This window comes from Aspergillus pseudotamarii (assembly GCF_009193445.1).
Source record: "Aspergillus pseudotamarii strain CBS 117625 unplaced genomic scaffold BDV38scaffold_16, whole genome shotgun sequence".
In the NCBI taxonomy this organism is placed as follows: Eukaryota; Fungi; Ascomycota; class Eurotiomycetes; order Eurotiales; family Aspergillaceae; genus Aspergillus; species Aspergillus pseudotamarii.
Genome location: NW_022475030.1, coordinates 444,688 through 472,227, shown reverse-complemented (window position 1 = coordinate 472,227; position 27,540 = coordinate 444,688). Strand labels below are relative to the sequence as shown.

General features: G+C 47.9%; 9 protein-coding genes across 9 annotated transcripts; 3 read left to right on the top strand and 6 right to left on the bottom strand.

Annotated features, from left to right (window-relative positions):
- Window positions 1–309: 309 nt before the first annotated feature.
- Window positions 310–1,849, bottom strand: BDV38DRAFT_269949 (putative clock controled protein (Ccg-8); the record flags this gene model as incomplete). The annotated part of the gene is made up of 2 exons (XM_032057058.1): window positions 310–1,493; window positions 1,579–1,849. The coding sequence occupies 2 exons, from the start codon at window positions 1,847–1,849 to the stop codon at window positions 310–312; spliced, it is 1,455 nt and encodes a 484-aa protein (XP_031915521.1).
- Window positions 1,850–3,580: 1,731 nt separating this feature from the next.
- Window positions 3,581–7,872, bottom strand: BDV38DRAFT_52043 (RNA dependent RNA polymerase). The gene has a single exon (XM_032063479.1). It carries the CDS (start codon window positions 7,738–7,740, stop codon window positions 3,877–3,879), a length of 3,864 nt encoding a protein of 1,287 aa, XP_031915520.1. The 5' UTR covers window positions 7,741–7,872; the 3' UTR covers window positions 3,581–3,876.
- Window positions 7,873–10,742: 2,870 nt separating this feature from the next.
- BDV38DRAFT_269947 (copper amine oxidase) lies at window positions 10,743–12,977 on the top strand (the record flags this gene model as incomplete). Its single annotated transcript, XM_032057057.1, has 8 exons — window positions 10,743–11,219; window positions 11,259–11,423; window positions 11,522–11,606; window positions 11,664–11,823; window positions 11,920–12,046; window positions 12,127–12,270; window positions 12,325–12,504; window positions 12,555–12,977. 8 exons carry the CDS (start codon window positions 10,743–10,745, stop codon window positions 12,975–12,977), a joined length of 1,761 nt encoding a protein of 586 aa, XP_031915519.1.
- Window positions 12,978–13,311: 334 nt separating this feature from the next.
- On the bottom strand, window positions 13,312–15,381 carry BDV38DRAFT_52058 (aromatic alcohol reductase). Its single transcript, XM_032063480.1, has 4 exons — window positions 14,835–15,381; window positions 14,475–14,759; window positions 14,081–14,407; window positions 13,312–14,023 (listed from the first exon to the last, which is right to left on the bottom strand). The coding sequence occupies exons 1-4, from the start codon at window positions 14,919–14,921 to the stop codon at window positions 13,646–13,648; spliced, it is 1,077 nt and encodes a 358-aa protein (XP_031915518.1). The 5' UTR covers window positions 14,922–15,381; the 3' UTR covers window positions 13,312–13,645.
- A 3,075-nt stretch (window positions 15,382–18,456) lies between these two features.
- Window positions 18,457–20,384, top strand: BDV38DRAFT_291467 (putative amino acid permease; the record flags this gene model as incomplete). Its single annotated transcript, XM_032061751.1, has 3 exons — window positions 18,457–18,610; window positions 18,857–19,001; window positions 19,052–20,384. The coding sequence occupies 3 exons, from the start codon at window positions 18,457–18,459 to the stop codon at window positions 20,295–20,297; spliced, it is 1,545 nt and encodes a 514-aa protein (XP_031915517.1). The 3' UTR covers window positions 20,298–20,384.
- Window positions 20,385–20,436: 52 nt separating this feature from the next.
- On the bottom strand, window positions 20,437–20,832 carry BDV38DRAFT_281217 (uncharacterized protein; the record flags this gene model as incomplete). Its single annotated transcript, XM_032059485.1, has 1 exon — window positions 20,437–20,832. The coding sequence occupies one exon, from the start codon at window positions 20,830–20,832 to the stop codon at window positions 20,437–20,439; it is 396 nt and encodes a 131-aa protein (XP_031915516.1).
- A 787-nt stretch (window positions 20,833–21,619) lies between these two features.
- Window positions 21,620–23,048, bottom strand: BDV38DRAFT_281216 (uncharacterized protein; the record flags this gene model as incomplete). The annotated part of the gene is made up of 5 exons (XM_032059484.1): window positions 21,620–22,097; window positions 22,168–22,559; window positions 22,616–22,723; window positions 22,780–22,799; window positions 22,865–23,048. The coding sequence occupies 5 exons, from the start codon at window positions 23,046–23,048 to the stop codon at window positions 21,620–21,622; spliced, it is 1,182 nt and encodes a 393-aa protein (XP_031915515.1).
- Window positions 23,049–24,269: 1,221 nt separating this feature from the next.
- Window positions 24,270–25,826, top strand: BDV38DRAFT_291461 (transferase family-domain-containing protein; the record flags this gene model as incomplete). The annotated part of the gene is made up of 1 exon (XM_032061750.1): window positions 24,270–25,826. The coding sequence occupies one exon, from the start codon at window positions 24,270–24,272 to the stop codon at window positions 25,722–25,724; it is 1,455 nt and encodes a 484-aa protein (XP_031915514.1). The 3' UTR covers window positions 25,725–25,826.
- On the bottom strand, window positions 25,789–27,067 carry BDV38DRAFT_242697 (carbon-nitrogen hydrolase family protein). Its single transcript, XM_032054135.1, has 3 exons — window positions 26,833–27,067; window positions 26,598–26,775; window positions 25,789–26,540 (listed from the first exon to the last, which is right to left on the bottom strand). Exons 1-3 carry the CDS (start codon window positions 26,988–26,990, stop codon window positions 25,929–25,931), a joined length of 948 nt encoding a protein of 315 aa, XP_031915513.1. The 5' UTR covers window positions 26,991–27,067; the 3' UTR covers window positions 25,789–25,928.
- Between the last annotated feature and the right edge of the window lie 473 nt (window positions 27,068–27,540).

The following is a 27,540-nucleotide window of genomic DNA, read 5'->3' as shown; positions in this document are numbered from 1 at the left end:
CCAACTATTTCCTCACACTCAACAAGGAATACGGATATCAAATGAGGACATCAACAAACAAACATTACAGGGGAGAAGAAGGAAAGAAAACGAAAGAAAATCCGAAAGGAAGTTAAACAAACGACTGATCCGAGATGTTTCAATAGGACGTGTTCTCAACGTCATATGTACCATCACCAATAGTAAAATCTGGTGGATCGCGAGCTTGAACCAACCGTAGCCTCGCCAGCCCGATAGTAGGCAGCGCATTTCTCAGTGCCCGCTGAGCAATTAACTGTGAGGCCATATGAAATTGATTGCTTCCCATGTCTATACCTTCTCGTCTGTCCCAGTCATTGGAACATCTTGGGAAGGCTCACGAATAGGCTGCTTCACATCAGGCGGAAACGACGCATTGTGCGACTCGGGATGTTTAGCTTCGTTCTGGGGCTTGCTGTCGGGCCGCTTCTTGCCCAACCGCTCGCACCAAAGTTCCGCACTGACGAGAGTATCATTCACTACTCCGCTCACCTGCGCCATCATGTCTAGGCCTTCCTGCGCTAGAACTAAGATGCGATGAGCGCTGATTGTGGCGTCAGAGGATGCTGCACTCGAATCGGGTGGAGGGTTGGACGTTGAAGCGACCTGGAACCGATGCGGTAGGGAAGTGAGGTGCCGGCGGACTAAGTTCCGGGCATTCTCCGGCAATGCACCTCCGGCATACTTGGAGACGACATCTACAACCTGCTTCAAGGTCGACAGGACGTCCTCCCGGACGGCCTGGATACGCTGGGACAGCAAGGAGGTATCCTGGCTAGTATCATTATTCTTCTTGGCATTGTCCCATTCCGTCAGGGCGCCCTGCAAGGCCACGATGGCTTTGCCCAGCCGTCCGTTTGCCCATCGCAACCAGGTCAAACAATACTGCAAGCTGCGGAGGGACTCCTCGCTCATGGCAACACCCAATCCCGAGGTGGAAATCACCAATCGACTTTGCCACGTGGGGTTCGGTCGTGAAGAACTTTGCCGACCAACCTCCTCGTAGCTGGGGGACGTCTGGTCGTCATATGGCGGGAGGGGTTCGCCCATGGACAGGTCGGAAGAGCTACGCCCGCGACGAGACGATGTGGTTTCATCAGAGCCTTTTTCCAAGTCTACTTCTGTTGGATGTTTGTCCCCGCTCACTTTGCGACGCTTAGACCGTTTGGGATCATTTGAGTTGGATCCACGACGCTGCAGCGCCCATCGAAGGCCGCTCTCGACTCCGGTTTTGCGGCCAACCGAGCCAACGGTATTGGCGACAGGGGAGCCAATGTTGCGTTCGAGGAACTCGGCGCCCGATTTGAAACGGGGTGAGTATGATTTTGAGCTGGCGTACGCCGAGACGGATCCGTTAATCGCAGAGGATATCAGAGGATGGGTCGAGGTGAGCAATGATAGGAGGGGTTCGGGTTGCGATTTGGAATCAGAACTGGAGGTTTGTTGCGACACGTTTCGAGGAGGTTGACCGTATTCTGGGATGACTCTCAATTAGCATACTTAAGCAATCTTAGGAGGCATGGCTCCCAGATGAAACGAAGGAGGACCAAAACGGCATACCCGTACGGAGCCCCTCCAGGGCCTGCGCCGCCTCGATATCATCCATGGAGAGAACACTAGTAGCTCGACGTGAACGATCCTCCGCTACTGTGGTGTTATCAACATCCATCATGGAGGTAGGGACATTCTTTGTCAAAGGATAACCGGATGGAGGAGCGGGGAGGGTCGAAGTAGTCTGAAGTTTGCCGCTGTTGGCCGTGTTGGCCGTGTTTCGGAGTGAGGAGACGGACGAATCGTTCGGCGTTGAAATGGCGCCTGAACGATTGTCCATGGAGGCCTAAGACCGACTAGTAAGGATTGAGATGATTTAGACGACCAATTTGGGGGCGTCAGCGGTTTAGCTCTATTGAATTTGGAGAAAGGACGATCTCTTGGGAAGCGCGCACTAGACTAAGAAAAGACTAAAAGAGAGAGGTTGAGAAGGGAAATTGTTCGAGTCTGTGACGGAAGTCAGGCTCTCTCATGTGCTCTTCACGTGAAAAAATACCAACAAAAAAAAAAAAAAAAAAAAAAAAAAAAAAAAAAAAAAAAAAAAAAAAAAAAAAAAAAAAATAAGAAAAATAAAAATAAAAAGAGGGACCGACCCAGTTGACCGGCAAAATACACGGCAAATGAAGGCCAAGTCCCAAATACTACTATCTATCTTCAAAGAACAATAAGAGACCAATTTATAATTAGAACTTTTGGTCAGCACGGTGGATGGTTACGATCTTGCAGTTCTCGTGTTCAACATATCATTAGTACTCTGTACTAGAGAGTGATATTGAACGCCCCCCGCCCCTCCCAATTACCACCCATGAATAATTACTATATTCCACCGGAACGCTTAGAGCATCAAAACCCCCATGCGACCTGTAAGGTAGAAAAATATACTATGTAACCGTGAGATGCATGAAGTAATCAACCTTCTCCTCCAACACGACCAGACATTCCAAGCGAATGCAACTTACCCCATTCTATCACATGCCAAAACAGCTCGGAAGTGGAAGAATCTCAACCACCAACTAAACGAACACACTAATGGAACCTTCTGCCCAGTGCCGGATGGGGACGTTGCCGTCGTGGAGGGCACTGGAATTGGTGTTCCAGTAATGCCAGTTCTTACTAAGGTTATACCCAACATCTGACATTCAACATGATTCATGATTTGCTTCCGCTTTCCCAGCCTGGGGCAAAATCGCGACATGTGATTCCCAATTGAAAGTAAAGAACGACATTTAGCCGCTTGACCGCCTTCCCTATGCAGTTTCAGACACGTCAGGTTTCGTCAAAGGGTCTCCACTCCCTCGAACCAAAGTCAAAGTCCCAACAACTGGGAGCGAATTGACCGCCTTCCTGACTCGCTGTGATACGTCAATCCAATGAGCCCGGCATCTAATTTCCCGATTAGGAAGACCCCAGGAGAATGCAAGGGTGCACAGTCGATGACCCTGGTGATCTTTGATCTACTCCTTCAGTTAGCGAGCTAGATATTCATTACTAGTAGGGCATATCTTGAAGGAGCTCTTCATGACGATACCCCCGAATGTACCCTGGTTTCTACAGTGCTACGAAAAACAGTATTAGGGACTATTGTACTGGCTACTACAAAATACTAAATAACCAACTGCAGAAATATCCATGTTTGCTAAACCGAAGGCCTGTCCGCAGATCCCCCCAGCCGCTGGCCACTGTGTGTACAGTGTACAGGGACGTAAACTTCTAGAAAAGAAGTACCGACGACCCACGTCCACTAGTCGAGTGGCGATCGCATCTTGTGGAGGCCCCGTCCCACACTGGACACTGCAATACCGACGATAGATCGCCCATCATGGATGTTGTTGCGACGCGTGACTGACCCGTAAATACAGGTGTTGAGCTGCTTCGGTTTGTCTATTAAGCGAAGTGTGTCTTGATCTCCCCGAAGCTTTAATAGTGTTGTTAGTGAGCTCGGTGCTCCCATGGTTCAAGTAACCCTAAGTGCTGAGCTGCAACTCGCCATAAAACCGGTGGGGAAGGTTAGCTGCGGAACAAGGTATTGTGATTTTTACCATGTAAGAGTACATCAGTGAGGGGGCAACGAGAGAGTAAATTGTACATTGAGGAGGATTGCGTCGGAGTCGTTCATTGAAAGGCCGGCGTCTCGGGTATCGTTGACTCTACTTTGCCCAATGGGTGAGGGTTCTCGAGACTTTATGGGAAATGATAGATTCTGGTTGTTTTCATGTGTGGATATGTATGTATAGCACTAGAAATAATATCCAATTGGGAGTCCACAAAAAGATAAGAAGCGCCGAAAGAAACCAACAGACCTATGTCTCACTCCACGAACAGATCATCATCGCAGTCGTAATACCCCTCAGAAAGTTGTGTTGCCTGAAGCATCGCTATCGCATCTGCGCCTTCATATTCATCGCCACCATCACTGTCTTCATCTTCAACCATGTCTCCGGCTGTCAGCCTTGCGACCACTTTCTGATTCACCCGGTAACAAGCTAGAATTTCATTCACCACTGATCGTGACGGTACACTACTGGCTTTTAACTCGCAAATTGTCTCTCCAAAGGCATGGAGGACAAAGCTCGACTCGGGATGCTTCTTGTACGAGTACGAAGCGAGCAATTGGAGCCACGCAGCCTCACTATATCGCCAAACAAGGATCATGGGATGGTCGCCCTCGGGTGGTGGAACGGCTTTGGCCTGATCAGCGATCTCTAACGAGACATCTGAGAATGAATTTTCGCCGGTGACCGAGCGAATCCATCTGTGAAAGAGATCATCGATTTCCTGGGCGACATTTGTCAAAATCACATGAAGTTGTCCACCTTCACGTCGGTCTTTCTCGGTCTGCTTTTGTGCCTCGTCCCACGGCCTGGTAAGATCTCTATCGTGTTCGTACGCGGTCCCCGCTTTAGATAATGGCTCCTCTAGTAGCCTTAGAACACTGTCCTTCTCTTTCTGAGCAACTTCGAATCGCAGATAATCTATTATATTGGTGAGTTTGGGTCTTCGGCTTGGGTTCTTGTACGCAGGCACATTCCGTGCCCTAGGGCTAACCCTTTTGCGATATGCTCGCCACGCGTCTTCTGATAAGCGGACCCCTCCTTTACGACCGTCCACCAAGTGACTGAGGAGACAGGCGACCTCTTTAGCATTCGGTGAGTCGATCGATTCATCGTAGGATATCTTTTCGTGCTCCACAGTACACCTTCCCAGATTAGACATGGTTAGGTTGAATGTAAAGGCGCTTTGAAGAAACTCATCCCATGAGTCAATATCTTCCATTGGCACATTATGAGTCTCAAGACCGAAGTGCTCTGCAGGGTAATCCATGGTGGATAGGTCGGAATTACGAAACTTCTGGACAATCTTCTGGTCCCAGCAAACCCACGGCGTATCGCCATCGTAATCTCCACCGGACAGCATGTGTGCTAGAGGTGTTGTCCCAACAGTAGGGAAAACAATGACATCTTTGAAATGCCGGAGCTCTGGTTTCCACACAGCCCTTCGTCGCTGGATATCAGACGGCAGAAGTGCGGGGAGCCGAGCCACGAGAACATCCATACCGTCGAGTAGAGTGTCTTCGAAATGACCTTCAGGGTCACGCCAGTTAGTAGAGAAGCCAAAGTGAACCTCATCCTCTTTCAGGACTCCATATGGGTCTGCGATGCAGAATGCATATGTGGAAAGAGGTACTTCAATGTGTAGCTGGTCTACATATTGATCTAGCAGATCTATTAGACATCTCCTCAGACGCTTCCGAAGATGGTGGAAAGTTCGAGGTGCAAAGCCTGCCTCTGTCAGTCGAATAACAGCCTCCGCATCATCAGCTGTCCATTCATCCAACCGTCTGACCTTGTGAAGCATTGCAATGTTACTGCTTTCTGCTGGTGGCCTTATCTTTTGTATTAGACTGCGACAGAGAACGGGACTGTCCGACTGGACGACAGTAGCAAAGTCTTCATATACCGCCCTGATCCCAGCTCGTGTGAGATCAGCGACGTATTCCCTAATATGCCCTCCATGCTCTAAAATAGCCAGGAGTTGGGTGTTTAGATCCACTGTATGTAAGGGCTTGGACCATTTTACAACTTCAAAAGTGAGCTTTTCTTCGTCTACAGGCTCCTGCCAGCCCGCTGGGTGCGGTTCGATTTTCAACTGCGAATCAGATATCTGAATCCACACATTACTGCCTGTTGAGATATTAGAATCATGTTTATCTACCATCCACAGACCCTTGGCCCCGGCAATTCGGCCCTGAAATGCACTAGGAGTGGCCCCAGTAATGCCTAAAGAGTCGCATATCCGGTTGGCTAGACCTCTAGACATCAAAGCGCAACCATCATTCATTACCGGTGAGTTAGGGGGGTCTGCTAGGTGAAGGACCTGTGATGGCTTCAAAGCAACAGTGGCAAGAGTCTTCGAAAGCCCCAATGAGATACGCTGGAAAAGTTTGCAATTTTTCTGCTTTATATTCTCGTCTCGCGACATATGCCAGTCTAACAGAGAGTCCAAGCTCATGGGGGTGTGGTTCTCACTGTTTTGATTCGCGGGCGGTATGGGAGGTACGTGCGGGCTCTTATCAAAGTCCACGCCATCAATTGCAAAGAAGTCCACCCTGAACTTCGGCTCTGCCTTCACTTTACGTTTCGACTTGACCTCTTCCACAAAGAAAGGCTTCCATGTCCTTCCTAAACACCGGTGGACATTCTGTGTCAGCCATAGAGCTATACTTTCTCGTAGAAGAGAAGGTTCAGATGGTAATGGGAAATGGCGCGGGGGGCGCGACGGTGCAGGCATTGTCAAGCTAAGAAATCTGTCGGATCCAAAACGGCGATGAAAGCGACATGTCCTCTCAGTCTTCAATGGATTCAAGTTCAGCTTGAAAATGCCTGGCTCATGTTCGCTGCACCATTCTAAATCGCCTGTGAGGATAACCACTTCTGAATGCTTATCTGTCTCGAAGCTGCCAATAGCGAAATCCCAAGCATTGGTGGTTGGCTTCTCTGGGAGAGGCTTGCCATTGCGTTGGCTATGACCTTTGATCCATCCCCAGAAATCATCGCGCGTTTTGAAGGATATGCTGTTACCAGCCAACATGCGGTCAGAGGGGATATTCCAAGCTCTGGCTATCCTCTCTAACTCGTAGCGGTATCGTAAGGGTAGTAGGCCTGGAAAGGAATATGCTTGTGCAAATGGTCCGTAGTGAAGGAGGTCATCTATCAGTCGCTGCTCAACAGATTCGGGAGGCTCATTAACAACACTCTCGCTCATAAGTTGCGACCTTTCAAGTGCCGTTTTCAACTCTTGGCTAAGCATATGATTCACCACCGAATCTTCGTAGTCTGAGTCGCACATGGGCTCAGTGACATCCGTAATGGTCGATATGAATGAGGTATCAAGTTGGTTATCGCGAGAATCAAAAATAGAAGTTGGCTCGGTAGTTGCGAAACTAACGTTTGGATCGTCATGTGCAGGTGGCACTGCATCGTATCGTCGAAACTGGTCAGGTGCCGTTAACCTCTGGACAAATGCGGATGGTCCCCTTGTATCATTATATTTAGGGCTTTTGAAAACCTGAGCCGGTCCTGCATCTAAACTGCACCCCTCTTCATCATGAGTGTCCTCCACAGTAGATCTGGACTCAGGGTTGTTCACTGGAGAATTTGGGGCGGTGCGGAATTCGTCGTCCTCCTCAGACATCCTTCTTTTCAGCCCTTTCGATGGACTTGATTGCTCTGTGGCTTCTTCTGTGATCCCATCAAGTCCTTCGAGGAAAGGTGAATAGGAACCGTTGGTCAAGATATACAATTCATCCCTGATCAGTTTCGCCAAGTATCTGAGACGCTCGCCTCGCTCCGACTCGGGGACATTGGCATAGCATCCATAGGTGCACGGGTCTCCTTTTGAGCGAGTATTGGAAGGAAAGCTGCCATTGGCCCACACTGATCGAGATGCCACCCACTCCTCGAAGTTGTTGAGAGTCTCATTTAAGTTGACATTCCGATTGTAATGAAGCCGTTTGATGCCCAAATGCACGCGCCATCTGAGTGACTTCCTATCAGGCTCGAGAGATGGTGAGTAGATATGTGGGTTAGGGATATCTAAATCAAAATGGTTGTTAAGTTTGTCTATCAATTGATATAAATCCTTCCCTCTCTTAGGGGTGTGAGGAAACGCCATATCCTCCAAGTGGGCCTTCTGGCGAGGAATTCTGAAAGGGCTGTTTTCCCTCTGTCTAAGCTATGACGGCGTATCAGATGTAAAACCATATTTCGATGTTTCGATTGAGGTAGGCACTGGACCTGATGTTTTGTGGGAACGAATCCTTCACGCACATGTAAACAAACGCACAATGGGTATATTCAAAGCTATCGCCAGAGCTATCGTGGGACTAATTGCCTCTCCATAACCTCCCAGTTTAGGAGCAGTAATCAATACCCCGCAATGGAATGTACGAGGGAAGACAGAAAATCCAGCCTCGCGAGAGACGTAGTGCAAAGCAGACATGGAGGGGGGAGGGAAAAAGTACTGTACCTCAGACAGCGTTTGCAACTCCACCCTTCAACGAATCACGTTGACGCTGGTGGCGCCTTAAGTACCCACAAAAGTCTTAACTGGACTATTAAGTACCTCGATCACTCAACTGACAGTTTTCCTAATCTATTTTATTGCGTTCCGCGTGTTGCCCTGTGAACACCTACCCTGCCCCACTGCCAAGACAAGCCGGGCGTTGAATTTCAGACAATGACAGTTGCTGTTGCTGAGTAGTCAAGTAGGACGACATGAAAGGAGACGCCCAGAGAAGCGAAGTTATTTGAGAAATGATCAAGTATCATCCAATCAATCACGCCTCTTCCTGTACCCCCTGATTTTTAACGAGGCGGACTTTGTTTTTAGGGCTATGTCCCGTATATCTGCCTTTTTACTAGCCAAACGGTGCCTAGGACTTAGGGCTACCGCAGGCAATGCAAGCCTCGCCTAGCTAGTAAGTAGGTAAATGAACGGTCCAGGCAGTTCAAGCAATCCGAGTACATAGATAGGTTAAGCAGGTTGGATAACTGACTAATCCAAGCAAATAAGTAACTAACATATTGAGAATCAGCCTGGTTACCGAATTTAATGGCTTTGCCGGCAATCGGTGTCTTTTGTCTTTTCGCCTTGTTTGACTTAGTTTCAGCTCTGTCTATGCAGGGATTATGGATTCGGCAGCCGAGTCAATAATTCCCTTAATTAGAGGACGTCCCTCCTTTCATGGGTTAGAAACTTCCAAGAACCAGCCTCTTCATCTAGTATGCTACTAATATTCAAGCTCATATAGCCTTCCTAGCGAACTGTCTTATGGGTGACACATGCAGAGACACCGATCAACACTGGAGAGCAAGACTAATCAAAGATGAATCGGAGCCCCATATACATCATTACACCTGCTTACTAAAAATACGATTCCGTAGCAAATAAAGTGTGCCAGTTGTATAACAAGCTGCATGGGTTGCCTTCTTAATTTGTGAGGTTTGGCTGTTGATTTAGCCAATCGGTCTTGCACTAATCTGGGAAGCGATGATGGTGGAAATGAACGGTGCCTGTCTCAGATATGTTTTTTAAGATGGTGATTTTTTAACGAACAGGATTGCATGGTCATTTGCTCGAGAAGGTTTGCCTGTCCGCTTTCTGCATATGGTACCGAGGTCGACGCACCAGAAGTCCTACTCTGTGGTGCAATATTCAACGAACATAGATCACTGATATTCCTCGGAGAGGTCTGATGCTGCCGAGTAAACTCCCGGTTTCCAAGTGAGGGCTCGGAAAAGGTATTTGGCGCTAAGGATGAAGTGCTTGAATCCTTTTCACAGTTACAGTATGACACGTATGGAGTTTTGTCGTTATAAATCGGCATTTCTGGCGGCTGCTGTTGTAACTCATCGAATACATCAGCCCATGTACTCGTTTGGTTGTCTAAAATAGTCAATGCTGCCATCGACTGATCGTCTCCAAAATTATTCACCTGTCCTATAGCTAGAGGATCTGCACTACTCGGTCCTGGAACCGGCATTGATTGAATATCCTGCAGGATGGACGAGAGATTCCGATCCAAAGATGTATCAGATGGAGATTCAGAGTCTAAGCACTGAGGCATTGGTACACTATTCGACGATGTTTCAGGGGATGACGATGGCTCGGCTATCTTGGATATGTTTTTCTTCAGTCTCCACCATCGATTTCGGCAAATGAGAGGCAGGCGGCTAGATACTGATATTCTTCAGGAGTCCAGGGCCTGAGGCGATTCCCACCTTTCGGATCAAGAATGTCGTTGTATCTCTTTGCACACTGATCATCCTTTCGGCCTGGAATGAGCCATGCTAAGGTAGCCTATAGTCAGCAATAAAGCTAGCTCAACGGAATAAATAGTCTCCATTACCAATCTCTTTCCAGGCAGGTCCCAGTCTTCCATATGTGGCCAGCAAGCTCTCGTCTTCCTCCTTTGTCCATCAGCCTTTGCGGAGGGATGGATCTAAGGAATGAAACCAGCGCTTGCGACAATCCTAGATAGGCCTTCTGTCTGTTCTGTGATTCATACTTCCAATCATTTTATATGGTAGTATAAGTTAAAATATTGAATAATGGAGAGAGTCACCTTGTTAGTCCTTCCAGAGAGCCATTTGGATATCTCATTCCATTTCCCGCCCCGTCCTCGTCGGTCGCCAAAACGCTGGATAAGCGTTATTAAACTCTCGTCTTCTGCTTTGCTCCAGGGTCGGCGCGATGACATCCGTATACACTTTAAAAGCTGCCTCGATGACTACAGAGGGGATTCATTTTGTGTCCAAGGGTCAAGGTAGCGCGGGGCAAACGTGTTGGATAGGAGTTGACTCGGCTTGCATATTTAGTCCATTTATCCCGCGACCAATTTATGGATAGCTCTAGATGACATGGTTTAGCACAAAAGCCCCGTCATTACCACACTCCAATCACGTCTGTCGGTCTTAGCTGCATCGACCATGCACGTTATCGATTGGGCAAACTGGATGCTAACCGGGACCGAAGAATGTAATTCGGCGGATACCTCATGTCCTGACTCGGCCCCTACACAGCGGTTTGTGATAAAAGCGATACAATAAACACACTTTCAATGATCGTTCCAGTTTCACATCTATTGTCCTTACCATTATCGGTTGTCCGTCATAATGTCTTTGCACCCTCTTGACCCAGCTACTCCGTGGGAGATTCAGCGGGCGACCAACCTAGTCAAAAAAGCTTACGAAGGTACGGAACTTCACTTCAAAGCAGCTGGTCTAGAGGAGCCTCCAAAAAGGGGTTTGGTGCCTTTCCTTGATACTGAACGTAACAACCACCCTCTTCCGCTTATTTCACGCTATATATCTCTCTGGTATATCAAACGCACACCTCGGCTCTTTGAGGTGATAGTGGATGTGACCGATATCCAGTTTATTCACCATGCTGAATTGCCTCGCGACTTCCATGGACCGGTGAACAGTTTAGAAATGAATGAAGCAGTCCAGGTGGTCATGGCGGACCCTCGGGTAAAGGAAGAGATCAAACGGTTGAAGATCGGTGATACCACAGTGGTCCTTGGTCCATGGGACTATGGTGTAGATGGCGAGGAAACCCAGAGAAGACGCACCCAGATAGAACAGCATCTTGTGAAATCGGTCGGGATGTGCTGTTGCTAACTGTGCTAGGTGTTTATGTATATGCGCAATCCCAAGAACAATGACCCTGACTCGAACCACTACGGTTTCCTGTTGGATTTCATGGTTACTGTCGATCTCTCTGAGATGAAAGTCGAAAAGATCACCCGCCTGCCCTTGGGGTCTGACCAAACTGCCACACCAATTGGCTCGCCTGTACCTCATCGCCAATCTGATCCTTATGAAGCCCAGTATGACCATCGCTTGCAAGAGAAAGCCCCAGGATAACTATGAAACTCTACCAAGTTATTCAGCCTGAGGGAGCTTCCTTCGCAGTCAAAGGTCGCTTGATCCAATGGGGAAAGTGGCGATTCCGTGTGGGATTTGACTGGCGTGAAGGTGAGCAATTGCGCAGATGTAGACTATACTCACTCAGGTGTCTAATTGGCCCGCCAGGGATGACCTTGCATGATGTATCCTTCGATGGGAAGAATACATTTTACAGGCTGTGTCTTTCTCAAATGTTTGTTACTTACGGGGATCCACGAAACCCTATATATCGTAAAGGCGCATTCGACCTGGGAAATGTTGGTGCTGGAGTGACGGCAAATAACCTGTAGCGTAAGCCTTATCCAATCCGCTGTGGAAAGATTTACTCACAGCATACACTAACACTGAAATAGTGGGCTATGACTGCCTTGGCATGATAAAGTATGTCGATGGCTGTGTCGTTGCGCAAAGACGCAGGCCCAGCACCAAGGCCGAACGTTATCTGCATTCACGAGATCGACAACGGAATACAGCGGAAACATACCAATCACCGAACAGGCAAGGCTGCGGTAGTTCACAAGCGGCAACTTATCATCACAATGGCTAATTATGAATATATTTCCTTGTGGTATTCGACCAATCTGGTGAGTTGACATTCGAGACTCGCGCCACTGGCATCCTCTCTACACAGCTCATCAACAAAGACGCCAAGGTCCCATGGGGAACACCAGTGGCAGATGGCGTAATGGCTCCGTATCATCAACATCTGTTTAATTTACGCATCGATCCTGCCGTGGGAGGAGAGCGCAACAGTTTTGCGTTGACTGACAGCGTACCCATGCCCTAGGATGCGTATATCAATCCTTTAGGCACAGGGTACATTACCGAGCAGACTATCCTAAACCGCGCTGGTCCTGTAGGAGATGACATATCTAAGGGAAGGGTCTTCACAATCCTGAATGAGAATGTTGAGAACCCTGTGTCCTTGACACCTATTGGTTATAAACTAGTTTCTCATCGACCCCAGGTAAATATCTCCAGCAATTATGAGTTAAGAGCTCAAGCTCACGATGGCAGATGTTACTCGTGCAACCGGCCTCATGGCACTGGCGCCGTTCTGAGTCCTGTGAGACCCCGATCTGGGTCACCAAGTATAACGATCGCCAGCTCTTCCCCGCAGGAAACTACACAAACCAGTCATTAGGCGGAACGGGCATCAAGTCGTGGATTGAAAAGAGCCGGGATGTGGTTCGGAACGAGGATATTGTGGTCTGGCACACTTTTGGCTTCACCCACAATCCTTGTGTGGAAGACTTCCCAATCATGCTGGCCGAGATTGCTCAAGTACGCCTTGTTCCGTACAATTTCTGTCTTTATAACCCAGCCATTGATGTACCCCCATCCAATCAAGATTCCAATCAGAGCACTGAGTATAAAGCGCCTGAGGGTTCCCAATCCTCAACGCCATCTGATTGCTTTGGTAATTGTCGGAGTTATTAGTGATGTGTTGCTCATAAGCCATGTATGTGATCAAGTTAGGAAGTGAATTGAAGGATCACGGAAGAGATTCTGACAAGTTAGCAGGCAGTGTTTAGCATAATGTAAGATCTTCGACAAGCTTTCAGCTAGATGGCTTTCTAAGCAAGACCGTTGTCGAGTCTAGTGACTCCGGCAAAGGACGGCCATAAGTGTAGGAAAAGGGGTTATTACAAGAGGAGGCGCCGTGGTAGGTGCGCTTGATTGACGATTCTATTGCTTTTCGTTCATTTATCTTTCTCCTATGTATGGGATTGGCGTTCAGGCATAGATTCTACCTCACCGGTGAAGCGCCAGCACACCTAAGCACTCCGTAGTTAGACTCTAGCAGGTTAATAGAATTTCGATTGATTGGTTGACTGGTAGAATGGATCGAAAGAAAAACGTGCAATGAGATTTGCATGGGTATAAAATCTGCAAATGAAAACTATGACATGGAGAACAGAGAAATATACCATCTGTTTTACCATTCTCATGAACCCTTATACAAGGCGGAGTGGTGATCTAAGAGCCTGTCCCATCGTCTGCTTTCCCCTAACGTAAACAAACATAAACGCCAGTCTAAACCCATATCGCAAAAAGTGAGGAAAATAAACATCCGTTGCCTAAGGTCAAACTGATCATAGAGGCGTCTACCGCATGTATAGCGAGTCGCTGGACTCAGTTCTTGGGAATATCCGAGTGTACAACGAATCGGTCGACTCTGTGCGAGGGAATGCCCGCTGGTGAACCTTCGAAACCATACGGTCGGTGTATACACCCTTCGCTGTGCCCCGAACGACGGTCTCAAGATATTCCTTGAAATCCACTGGCCTGAAGTCCGGGTAGAGGTCCTTGGCGACCAGATATCCGAGGTACCTTGCGTTTTCCGGGGTGTTATCGCCCCGAATGCCCCAAGACAACTGATACTCAGCCAAATAGCGAGGGATGAATTTGACGGGATCGAAGGGATAAGTCTCACTAGACTGTCTGGCAGCGAGCACACGAGTGTAGACGCTTTCCTCCGGAATCTATATATTCATCGATCAGCAAATATCGCGATGCGCGACAGCGTCCAAGCTACTTACGTAATTCCTTTGGATCTTCTCTTCGCTGATCTCTTCCAGCAGGTCGTAGATCTCATTCTGTGTCTTAACGGTGTTGTATGCATAGACCATCTTGTTCAATGTCCGCTCGTCATTGATGATTCTGGCAACATAGCGTCCAATGTCTCTTAAATCGGTCAAGCCCATAGGAGTGTTGCCATCGCCGACAATTTCGTTATTGGCGGAAGTCATAGCATAGTCGGCCCGTCCGGACTCCAGGCGGGGATACGAGAGTTGGTACCACCAGCCGACATCGATGATGGTGTAGGGAAGGCGCAGTTGTTTAACATGGTTGTAAACCGTTTCTTTCTATAAGAGGGGAAATGGATGTCAGCGGCTGACGACGGACTCTTCCAAGGTTTTCATCAGTACTTACTTCGTCCCTCAGCCACATGATACCACCGGGGGGTGCCACGGTGATGAAGCCACATGGAACGAATCGACTAACTCCGGCCCTCTTCGCAGCTTTGGCAAGAGGAATTTGATCCTGCTGCTCGGCAGGACCAACACAGCTGATGACAACATCGATTCCCTCGAGTGCTTCGGTAAGAGATTCTTCGGGGCCTTTCAAATCGCATCTGCGGATTTGCATGCCGCGCTCTTGGAGGGAAACGATGGCGGGCTTCTGTACCGACCGGGGGCGGACGAGGGCGTAGAGCTCCTACAGTCACGTGAAGGGGAGATTAGAACAAACGACCGAAGTTGCACAACTCAGAGACCTGGATGGTTTTCTTACAAAGATCGGATTTTCCAAAAGTCCATTTGCAATCGAACCACCAGTTTCACCTGCTGCTCCGACGAGCAAAACCTTTGTTTTCGACATAGCGTTCTCAACGGGTGGCGAGATCAGTTATGAAAAGAAAAAGTGTTGGTTGTGCGATAATTGGGTTGGAGGGGGAACTCGAATGATTGGGAAGTGAGAGAAATCAAACGGGAGTGTGAGAATAAGCAAAGGATTTTTCCGTCCGAATGGTCTCGTTTTATTTCTGTTTCGAGATTGCCTTCTCTTCGAGCGCAGGATTGAAGGGTCAGTCGACGTTATAAGGGCCAGCGTCCCACACACTACCCACACTGCCTTATCCAGATTGGCCGCGGGTGGGTCGACAGTGGATGTTAAGCTCCCCAAAATGAGAGGCGCTTTTGGTGCGTGAGTTGTCTGGGAAGAGAGGGGGTGGATATTCTGCGTGATTTGACGTTCTCGCCGTCCTGAGGGATGCTACCGTGCGATAAATATGGTGAGATCTACGTGAGAGAATCTGGTGACTTTTCTACTTATATATGCCAAGTACCTTTTTTAATCTTTTTTCTCTAACCTTCGTCAGGAGCATCGGAAGGTCGGATCGCAAAGGTTTGGGTTTTGCCCTCACTTACGGGCCGGTGGCTTCGGGAGTCCCAACCCCAATACGGTTACGTCATTTTTTGCCCACGGCTTCCCGGCTTAAAGACTGGACAAGTGACGATATCTGTTCCACCCTTTGGTGATGGTTTCAGTTATTCACCATCATTATGATACTTCCCTCTTCGCTGGTAGACTCGACCTCCCCTCAAGCCGAGGGGTTGCAAACTGACCTCCTAAACTCAACTTGATAATCCCCTAATGGCCAAAATCCACGCATTTCCATCTCCTTTTTCCACATCACTAGATTCGCTCTAAATGCGGGGGAGGGAAGCCCCAATTCCCCCGGGATTTCCAAAACAGGGCCTTTTCTGCATCTCTCAATTCATATTATCAGGTCTCCTTTACCCAATGATCAAACCCCCACGTCAGAGATCTTCGGATCTGCGTGGCGGCCTGGTGAGCAGGAAGGTGTTTGTAACCCTGGCAGAATGACGACATGGGACATTGCTGGGTTTGAGCCCGGCTGTCATTGGTCCGTCCCCTGTTGCAGATGGAGTAGCTGTTCCACGGTTGCATATAGTTGTCCCCTTCGAGCCTGTAACTTTTCAACAAATTATCATGGTCGGCGGCTACTGGAAATTGACCCAGTAGTATTGTAAGTACATTCACTACCAATGCAACGCTTACCCACTTAGCAACGGAGCCCCGAGCGTACTTCTGATTGACGCATGACAATGCAATTCTTGTTCAATCTGATTGCTTTCCCCTTTGATCGGCTGGTCACCCTGCTGATATTTATGGGTTTCCCCCCCGCAATCGTTGAGCTCCAGCTAATATTCTGGAGCTTTGAGTTTTATCTTAGAGATCTTATGCGTGTGCGATAGCATCCAGCAGTGCATAAGCGGCTCATGAACCATTTGTGGAAACATCGATAAAGTAAATCAATGTTGATTTACTGGGGTAAACTTTACCGGCGAGACTTCGTTGCCTCCCGAGTACATGAAAAAAACTCTTTAAGGCAAACAAGTCAATATGCACTGTTGAAAACTAAGTCTGCGGCTCTCTTCAGGTATCCGAGGGTTCGGCACATGGATAAGCGTTCCTGACGGCGGGTTCCAGCCACTCAGACTTCGTACTTTTCAAGGCGGATCTAAAACTAGCCGTATATACCTAAGTACTAGTAGTCTGTTGGGAACCTGGCTTTAACCTCACTTTCTGTTTCCTGCATTGAGTTGATCCTCGTGACCATAATTGGCAGTCCAGCCTCGAGACCACCCGCCTGTAGAAATTCTGAAACTGTCATTCTCTGTTTGTTTTGGATCAAATTTCCTCCGAAGTCGAGGCACCGGACGAGATTCCTCCGGGAGAGGGCAGGTGCCCCGAACGGAAGATGTAAGAATCGTGGCAATACACAAGCTGGCCAATGGCCCCGACCGAGAGTCGACCGGGTGGATTAACCGCTAGAAAACAAACCGCGTTCGGCTAGCCGCGATTAAGCATGGCTCAGGATGAATACTAGTGAGGCATGTGAGAAATAGAAATTGAATTGGTCTTTTCCTTTTCCGACTCTAGTCCCCGATCTGCAGGCTCCAGTTTCCCCCTCCTTCCGCCAATAATACGCCTAACTATGCACACACTCCTCCTAATGTCATGTAATAAATTGATGATACTATGACAGGTTTGAAGTATGGTGAGAATGTCGGTGTGATACGAAAGGAATAATTTTCACAGCCGCGGGTAATTGTCCAGAAAAATCCTTTTCCGGTCGCCGAGTGGTGAGATTTCTTTCTGATATCCCTACATACCAACTCTCCCGAGTTCCTACGTAAACAGGTTACTAGTTCATAATAGTTACCTTGGTAGTTTACTCTAGTACCTCAATAGCTAGCAAGCCTCAATACATAGGAAATTCTAGATCACTGACCATAACCAAGAAAGGCTGATGCTGGATCTGTGGTGCGGCATAGCATGAGAAACAACAGTGGTATTATCTCCAAATGTATCTACTCTTCGTCATCGAGGGGGGAACCTTAACCCAAAATTTACCTTCAATAAGTCAGAACCAAGATCCGAGGCAGAAGTCTTAATTTTAAGAAGCATCCATTCGTCACGACCTTTCCTTGAGAGGCAAGATGGATGATGTCGACGAACAGAGATTTTCCCCGCTCTCCGCAAATACCCCATAAAAAAGATTTTCTCTCCCCGCAGCCGACACCTGACATCGTAAACAGTACTGTATGTACATCGTCATCGATTCGATTTGCCATCACCCCTGATCCTTTTCGAGTCGGTAGAAATTATTCTACGGTGTAGTGGTCTCGAAGCTTATGATCTGCATTGATCACGCTTGACTTGAACGGTACCATCTACTAAAATATAATATGCTCTGGGGCAACCCTCAAATCCATATATATCTCTCTCTCATACCATCTTCCCATTTGAAACACATAGAGGTCTAGTACATACTTATGTACCTATCAAACAAAAGGATCTTGACTTCGGGATAATCCAAGCTTCATTTGTTAAAATAATGGTTGTAGCCCCTTGTGTGGTATTATTAAAAAAAAAAAAAAAAACTTATTACCACAGCCAGGAGGAGGAGGTGCAGATTGACGCTAGCACAGCCTGAGGCTTCTCATTTCCAAGAGCGCGATACGCGCATGAGAAAAACCCCTCATTGCTTACTAGTACCTTGTCATGCAACGTGAAATTCAGCACTGTCTATTAGAGATACTTTCGAATTGATATCGTCCATCTGTGAGTATGTATGGACTACTTGTAGTGAATATGGATGTTGGGATGGAACTTGCGACCAACCGGCTCTTGGTTTACGGCATTGGGAAGGCACCCGGTTGATCAATGATTGCCTTTCAATCTTCCACAAACGAATACCATGGCCCGTTCACGTCCTCATTACATAACAGCCGTATGGATGTTCTCAGGCGATGCATGCTCATTGATATCCTGTTAATTCGAGTTCTCCCGTGTCCTGTCGACGCGACCCATTACCAAATGAGAAATGTCATCAGAGCGTCACACCATCGCATCTTCCGGCTTACTGCCAACTCCCGACAATGACAGCGAGGCCCAGAGCTGTTCGCATAGTCGCAGTGAGATCCAAAGCCTCTTTAATTCCTATGGAGCCGTGAAGCCAAACCAGGTCACTCTGATCGGTTAGTCGACTGGTAGCAATAGCCAATCATCGGACCAGAACTGATTTATTGCTGAAGCAATCGGAGGGGCGATCAATACTGGTTTGATGATAGCATCCGGGAATGCCCTTGCACAGTACGGTGTTGTTGATATAACGTGATAGGTGGTGTTAACGGCTCCTTAGGGCTGGAGTAAGTATCTCAGCGTGCGGTTCCCTCTGCTGATAAGTCATAATGTTGACCTGTCAACCTGCTAGCCTGCATCAGTCCTCATCTCATATACGATCGTTGGCATCTTGGTTTACCATGTCCTATGCGCTCTGGCAGAGGTGGTTTCTCCAGGGCCGTCGCCGGTTGCCGATCATGCTGCGAGGTTTTGTGACCCCTCTCTTGGTTTCACAATAGAGTGGATGTGAGCGGATCGGTATCCCTCTTATAGACTCCACTAAATCTGGAACACAGATACTGGCTGAAGCTTTTGGTGGTCACGCCTAACCACTTGACAGCGGCAGCTCTAGTAGTGTCATACTGGTTGGATGCTGACGTCGTCAATCCTGGAATATGGATAACTGTGTTTATGGCAATCATACTCGGTGGGAACTACTGGGGTAGTCGGTTTATGGGCCAATATGAGTTCATTCTCTCATCCTTCAAAATCACGGTGGTTCTCGCGCTTATGATCTTTTCCCTAGTTCTAGCGCTAGGAGGCGGCCCTGATCACGATAGAATAGGATTTCGATATTGGGGAACTCCAGGTGCCTTTGCCGGCGATCATACAGCTATTGGGATACTTCGCGCCATATTCCGAACGATGCCTTCCGCCACCTTTGCATATCTAGGAAGTGAATTGATCGGGATCAATATTCTGCGTAGGAAGAATACGCGAAAAACAGCGCTGCACGCAACCAAGCTAACGTTTTACCGCATACTGGTTATCAACATTGTTACCGTTACCTTCATTGGGATGTTGGTTCCATTTGACGCCAAGGAGCTGGAATTCGCTAGGGTAAAAGCAAGCTCGAGACTATATGCGAGAGCTACCTTTACCGGAGACCAACAGCCTGCCGCTTCCTCAGCAGCGGCCTTTGTGGTGGCGGTCCAGATAGCCCACATAACTGTGCTGCCGCATATTCTCAATGTGTGTTTCCTGTGGTTCATATTATCTGCTGCAAACCATTCCCTCTATATGGCAACGCGGACTCTTTACGGTTTATCCCTCTCACGAAACGCTTTTGCCTTTCTGTCTCATCTCGACCGTAGAGGGACTCCGATCTACACACTCTTCGTATGCTCGGCGGTCGCCTCGTTGGCATACTTGAACATCCAGGAAGATTCAAAGTGTCTCTTTAACCACTTTGTGAACTTGGTTACCATGTTCAGCATTCTCACCTGGATCTCGATTCTTGTGGTTCACCTGACGTTCGCAAGGTCCCGAAAGGCAAAAGCTGAGGCTAACCCGCTCACCTTCACTGCTCCATTTGGGGTCGCTGGATCATGGGCTGCCCTGGCTTTCTGTATTTTTATTACGGCAATGAGGGGGCTTGACACAGTGGACTCTGATGGTGACCCTAGCAAAGTCGATTACAAGGCCGTCATCACATCATACATTGGTATCCCGTTGTATCTATTGCTGTTCATTGGTCACAAGGTTTTCATTAGAAACAGAAAGAATCAGCAGGATACGGGATCAAGTGAAATAGTGTCATAGTCACGAGGAGAGATAGTAGTTGAAGCAGACGTAGGTCTCTGTCAGCCTGATATAACAGAAAACCCAACAGAATGACTTACGTTCCAGTCTCATAAAACCCTAGTTGCATTTGCAATAAAAATCCGACGAATCTGTACAACTACACAAGTCCTTCCACCTTCCCCTGGACGTACGATTTCCGCTCTCTATACCCACTATCTTCCCCTTTTATGATATCTTCTTCCTCCAACTTATTCAGAAAATCCAATACCCAGTCCTGACAATTCCACCCATGAATATCGCTTCGAACGGGAAGCTCCCTGGCGATAGCCTTCAGTATGCTAGTCATGGTGCTTTCCACATCAAAGAGGAATACAATTTCGTCTAGACCACTGAGACACCGAGCATCCCCGTATTCAGGCTCATAGCGGAATCGACCATCGGAGCCTCGGACCTGAAGCATGATTTTGTCGGATTCATGAGGTTCGTCGATGAAAATCGCCCAGTGCTTGAAGACACCTTCGTCGGTTATTATGGCGACGTAGACTCCGACCATTGTGGTTTGACTTGGGTCTGGTCTTGAGATGAAATGGTATTAACTAAGGGGGTTTTTTTTTGTAGTAAATAAGTTATACTAGGTTAACCCTACCGTGGTTTGTGTTGAAGGTATGTATAAAGGAAAATAGACAAGTGGGTCTTTTTGGAGTGAATATGAAAGATTGATGTGAGGAGTTGATATGGAACGAGGCTGAGGCTGGATCATAAGTTGTACTACGATCACGACTAGAGCCTGAGCAATTAGTGAACTTATAGGGAATGGATAGTAGTTACACCTGGGGCCGTCCATGAAATGAAGAGTCTGCGTGAGGCACTCAGGCTCCAGACACGGTCACTGGAATATAAACCCCCCCCCTCGCCCCTCTCTTTCCCCTCCTTCCATTCCTCATCCCTCACCTAGTACTCTCCCATCTCCGATGCATCGCCATCTCTCCAGTAACAAATCCGGTCCTGAAATATCTCATATTCCTCCTTTTCTTCATATACAAAAGACACAAAAATTGTGGTAGTCGACATACTTTCTCTGAGACTTTTTGATATACGTATATTCTGTCGCATCGTGTGTTTACTTGTTTTGGGGAAATATGGAAAGCGAAGGGAAACTCTGGTCTTTGGGGAATGGAAGAGTCTGAGGCGGAAAATGACATTCGATGTTCGTATGTACATTTATAACCACTCTCAGTATTAGGAATATGAACTTGGCGTATTAATTAACTTAAGTACATGATCGATCTAGCATTTGCTCTTCTGTTGTTCTTAACCTATCTCCAAATCCGCATGCATACCTACTCAACACTGTGCGTTCTCGACATATATGGACAAGCAGCCTTCTTGCCCTCCTCATCACTAGCAGCGCGAGATTCCTCTGTGACGGTGATACGTGTTGTCCGAATGATCCCACCGGCTTCGAGTATACCCTCATGGAGATATTCCATTGATTCAGTCCCTTTCTGCTTCTCCCTTCTGATGTTGTTACTCATCTTGTAGGAGGCGCTACCATAAGCGGACATCCCAGTCCCACAGTTCTCCGAGTATCCACTCGGCTTGGTGCTCGTAGTCTTCATACCCATGGCTCTTTTGATTTTGCGGATGGCACCGGTCTCCTTGATAATCTTGGGAATGCAGGGTAAACATAAAATGAAAAACCCGCACGTCATCTCAGCCATGGAACAGAGAACGACGGGAGCCAAGCTGTACAGCGGGTCGGCTGCGCTACGATGCATAACTATCGTGTCCAGTCTAAGTGCTGCGGAAGCACACGCCCTGTAGTGTCGTTGATGTTAGTCTGAGGGGGTTGACTTGCAGGGTGTAGGGGGGGGGGGCAGAGACTTACAGTACACCGAGACTAAAGACGAACGAAACGCCCAGCCTCTTCTTCCACGTCATCTTCAATGTCCAAATAACAGGCTGTGGCAATAACAACATGATCACGTCGCATGTAAGATGGACGCTAGCCGAGGCCATTTGGATTTTGTACAGGTCGACACATTTCCCCGGGATGGTGAGGTCATATATAGCTTTGTGGGGAATGCACTGGAGATTCAAGGCAAGTATTATGGCAACGCCTGCGATGACCTGGATGCCAGTTGTGACCATGCATCCCCACCAGAAAGCGGTTCTGGATCGTAAGCCTTGCGGGGCTAACAGTCGACACCACTCCACGAGAATGGCTATCTTCAGGAACGGAAGGACAAATGAGTAACAGACGCCGAAGACAAAGACATACTGTGTGTATGGGTCAGATGCTGAATTCTGGGAAGCCTTAGCTTGGAATCACCTACATAATTGGTAGACATGAAGTCCCGAAGACGGACATCCCATTGGTGAACAAAGTAGCCAGGCGTCTTGACCATGGCAAAGGCAGTATAGGTAGGTCCCCAGTAGCACCCCTGGGATTGAATTGTCAGTGTCGCTCTATTACTTTTGGCCATAAGGGGAAACAAACATATGCAAGGAAAACCAGGACTGTGGAGAAAGCAGCGTCAGCATCTAGGTGCGGAAGGTAGGTATCAGGGTACGAAAGGACTCACTTTCTTCAGGTTGTATCTTCCTCAAAAGATAAACCCTAGCATAGATACGCATCAAGAAGCAAATTGTTGTGACTGCGACGCACGCAGCCAGGACGCCTATGGCAAGTGCATTTCGGTTTGGTGGATTGTCGAAGTTAGGAGTAACTCCATCTGGTGGCGGATGAGCAGGCCCGTCTAGGTCCATAGTGATTTAAACAAGCACCTTGTAAAATATGACAGAAATTCCAAATAGAATGGTGGCAACTGCTCCATATGACGCTCCTCCACACTGTAGTTGTCTTCCGTAGGCTTGAATGACATGTCAAGCTCCGCTCTATATCTAAACAAGTAGCTTCTTATCTACAACTGTAAAGGAGAACTCGCTGCGGTTCTTGAGCACGGTGCCGCCTTTGTCTTCTACATGTGGGAAGAGCATTTGGAGACTATTCGAATAAGCCCTAGATCTGATTTGTGGCAGATGATAGTAGAGTAGACTGCATTATTTGAGTGCGCCACCAGCCTGAAGCCGCCGAGCCAGCAGCTGCCCCTAATACCATATCCTACAAAGGAGAGCCATCTCGATGGGATACAACCCCTGTTGGGTTACAAATAGTAGCCCCAGAATCATTCCTGTTGTAGTATAGAGCTATCCTACAGACAATGCGCACGAGAAATATTATGTGTCATTAGCTTTTCCCTGGAGCCTCACATGCCAAGTAAGGTTTCGGCACTCGCCATACAACAAAGCCCTGCGGAGAGTTTTATATGCGAAAGAGATACGCTAGTCAGCCGTGGCGGCTTGGCTGCAAAGTATCGTAACTTATAAATTTGGATCATAAGCATATCCTCCCGATCTCTTTGACAGGTCAGAAGTTTTATTAAAGAAAGTGAACCTTGGCGTAATTAGAAGCAGCTTTCTAGCCCTGTTCCTAACCCCTTTCTAAGAAGGCACGTATACCCCGTATCTAGATAGAAATCTCTCGGAGTGCTCGCTTGCTGTTGAAGAAAAGGATCACTATCCCTGAGATAATATGCCGCTTTGCTTATCGACAGAGTAATAATCGTCGTGGATGGTGCACCGTGCGGGGCTTAGAGAGCGAACTACCAATGTTTCTCCCAGGCACCCCACCAAGACTACTCGTGGCAGTGCTGATAGCACAGTGCCTATATGCCGTGTCTTGATGAGTAGAATGGACCGAATATTGATCTTACACTGTAGCACAATATCAGGCCATATGTCACTTTACTCTCAAAACCTCGGTGCTGGCAGTATGCTTACTGACCCCTCCCATACTAATATATGGCAGGGAGGCGGGCCTCGTTCCTTTCCTTATATTACGAGCTTACACCTTTCGATTCCTACCCCGTGCTAAAATAACTTGCTATTTCTTCTTTCTCACTATCTCCAGGATACATGCTTACAGTTATGGCAAAACAGGAGGTCTTTTACCTACACCCGCTTGGATGGGAGAATGATCCGGATGTGGAAAGATTCAAAGTCTCTACCCTTGACTATTTGACAGCTCGCACGTATAATAACTACGCCTTGTTCTTCAAACTAGATGATGCCGATAAGCCGAAGGCAGTTGATGTGCTACAATCAGGCCTCGAGCGTACCCTTAGTCAAGCACGACACCTTTGCGGGACAATTGAGAAGGATTCCACAGATGGCTATTCATTCGTGAAGAGAAAGCATAGTACGGTCCGATTCTTTGTCCAGTGGCTTGACTCCCTCGAAGGAAACTTCCCGTCCTTCGATGACATAGAAAAGTCCCACTTCAGTGCCACCACACTGGGCGATCTCAACCTCTGGAGTGTTCCTCCCATGACTTATGGTGAGAAACCAGAAGCCCACCCTGATAGGAGCCCGTTAGTGGCGGCTTTCAAGGCCAACTTCATCCGCGGAGGGCTAGTCTTTATTATGCACCATCACCACTACGCCAACGACGTCTTGGGTTGGGCTGGCTTCACCCGTCAGCTGGCCGAGAACTGCTATGCCATTGTCAACCAGACACCATTTCCCGCTTGGGACATAGCATACCTGGATCGCTCGCGCCTTACCAAACCGGAAGTGCCCGAAGAAGCAAAGGTAGATGGCCCGGCTTCACCTGAGCGTCATCCAGATCACACAGTAGCCGTATCGCTTCTTTTCCACCTACCGAAGAGCAAGGCAGCCGAATTGAAGCAGCTGGCAATGCCCACTGATGACTCGTGGATCTCAACCTACGACGCTTTCTCAGCTTTCATCTGGCGTACCCTTTCGCGACTCCGCGCCCCTATCTTCAAGCCGGACATGTCATCTAGCATATTCTGGTCCGAGGCAGTCGATATGCGCCGTCGTATGGACAATCCCAAAGTCCCACCACGGATTCAAGGCAACATCATGTTCGCGGCCTTCTCTCCCACGGCACCGGTGCCACATCCCACCCTGGCGGAGGTCATATCCGAGTGGCCGTTTACTAAGCTGGCATCATATATCCGGCAGCTCACCAATAGTGTTACTGAAGAAAGCCTCAGCAAGGCGCTTGATATAATAGCAACTATTCGTGACAAGGCAGCTATGAATGTACGAATTAACTCGTACCCACCCATGTCCATACTTCAGACTGATCACCGCGACGCCAACATGAGCGCAGCCAATTTTGGCTTTGCGACACCGATTACATATCGCCATCTTTTGGACTGCATAAGCGAGGGTGTCATCATCATCTACCCGCCGCGCACCATGGAGCCTGGCTCCGACGAGGGTTGCGAGTTTGCCATCTCGTACGAGAAGAGTTTGGCGCAGGACTTGATCAATGACTCTGAGTGGAAGAAGTTCTTCGAGTACAGGGGAGTAGATGCTGAAGATGCAGCCCACTCGAAGCTCTGCAAAGAGTAAAGGGCTATGACAAGGTCTGAGTAGCTCAGGTATATGAAACGTGAGAATTAATAGTATGTAGTATTGCTACTATAAAGTAGTTTCTGAATGGAACTGCACGGCTGTGTCATTGCATATTGGGTGTGAGATTATGCAACCTGTAATGATCATTTATACTAGTGTTCCATAACTATAAGATTAATGTTGTACGTTACAGTTATAATGTTAGTTGAAGTGAACAGGGGCTGCAGCTTCAGCCGTGACCCGCAGACTTAGAAGATCGGGACGAGAGTAATGTCCAACAGTGTCGAGGTTCTGCTTCGCCTTGATCCGATCTTTCAGATCAATATCCGCATACACGATCGCTTCCACTCCAGGATCCAATGGTTCTGTCAACGGAGCTCCATCAGGGCCAAATATCACCGTAAAACCTCCCCCGGGAAGCTTCATCCAGTCAAATTCCGGCAACTTGGACCTGGCCTTCCCCTCCTGCGTCTGGATTTGAGTACAAACAAGAACAAAGCAAGCACCTTCCATGGCCATAACCTGACTGAAACGGCTGCTTGCTTCGTCAGAAGTATGGTAGGTCCAAGATGGAATGTTCCACAAGCAAGGCCAGCTTGCGACATGGATGTCAACGTTTTGAGCATACTCGTAGTACCGTAGAAGTGGCTGGGTATGCTCCCAACAATTGAGTCCTCCAATGTTTCCAAAAGAACTGGGGGCTACTGTTTCAAGGGAATCTGCTTGCCCGTCTCCCCAATAGCTCCTCTCGACATGAGTCGGCTTGATCTTGCGTCGGTGGTGGACGATTGTACCAGTAGGGTCGATAAATGACTAGAGAATCTGTTATTAGAAGACACGAGCATAAAGAACAACTTGTGGTAGGTATACCTGAGCAATGTACAATGATCCTCGGTACCGTTCACTATAGCCCAGAACGATAAACACACCCGCTTCGCGGACAGCCACCTTGATGCGTTCCATCTCCTCCGATTCTCTTTCCATGGAGTTTTCAAAGTATTCGTTCATGAAGGACACGTTATCAATGGCCGAGTTGGCCCAGATGCTCCTTGTCAGTAGTTAATCAATAGGGTGTACCGCGATAACAGCTTATTTTGTTGCTTACCATGGATAACCAGGGATGAATACCTCCGGAAAACCGACCACATTGGCACCATTTTTGGCGGCGTCCTTGATCAATGAGATGACCTTGGAAACCCCGCCCTGTAAATCATTCCAGACAGGTTCAGCTTGAATCGCAGCAACCTTGGCCTTGGAAGTCATTATGTACTTGGGAATGTAGTAATCGGTTTAACAACGATAAGCCCTGAAGTGAGAAATGACAGAGAAGTGAAAACAAGCTTAGAGTCAGGCGACATAATCGGTTAATAATTATATATATGCAGGCTCAAATCCCACTTCAGGGTTACATTTTGGTGGGATATCATGCCAATTAATGCCGGGATCCCTGCGCGCAGTATGCATGTCCCCACGAATCAGCGCATTTGGGATGGTCAAGATTCTTCATCATTCCAGTGTCAGGAAACAGGTGGTTTGCCAATTAGATGGGTACCTGGAAATTTATTTAACACCATCATCCATCCAGCCTTCCCTGCTGGTAACTTGTCATGTCTGAGGTTTAACCTTTAAGGCAGCCAGGCAATGAATATGACTGCCTTTGTCTCTGTAGTTCTGCTGTGTCGATATTGGTCTATAGACAAATTCTACTTGATTCCTTACCTTGGATACTCCTGTCTTTAATTTGATCTCAAGATTTTTATACACATAATGGTATACTATAACGTTCTGTTTCGTGTCAATCAATGGTCAACTG

Coding starts and splice junctions, on each gene's coding strand:
- BDV38DRAFT_52043 (XM_032063479.1), bottom strand. CDS start 7,740: ATGGCGTTTCCTCACACCCCTAAGAGAGGGAAGGATTTATATCAATTG.
- BDV38DRAFT_52058 (XM_032063480.1), bottom strand. CDS start 14,921: ATGTCGAAAACAAAGGTTTTGCTCGTCGGAGCAGCAGGTGAAACTGGT. Junction 14,760..14,834: donor TTTTGGAAAATCCGATCTTT/GTAAGAAAACCA, acceptor ACGTGACTGTAG/GAGCTCTACGCCCTCGTCCG. Junction 14,408..14,474: donor TCATGTGGCTGAGGGACGAA/GTAAGTACTGAT, acceptor CCCCTCTTATAG/AAAGAAACGGTTTACAACCA.
- BDV38DRAFT_242697 (XM_032054135.1), bottom strand. CDS start 26,990: ATGACTTCCAAGGCCAAGGTTGCTGCGATTCAAGCTGAACCTGTCTGG. Junction 26,776..26,832: donor TTCATCCCTGGTTATCCATG/GTAAGCAACAAA, acceptor ACTACTGACAAG/GAGCATCTGGGCCAACTCGG. Junction 26,541..26,597: donor GATCATTGTACATTGCTCAG/GTATACCTACCA, acceptor CAGATTCTCTAG/TCATTTATCGACCCTACTGG.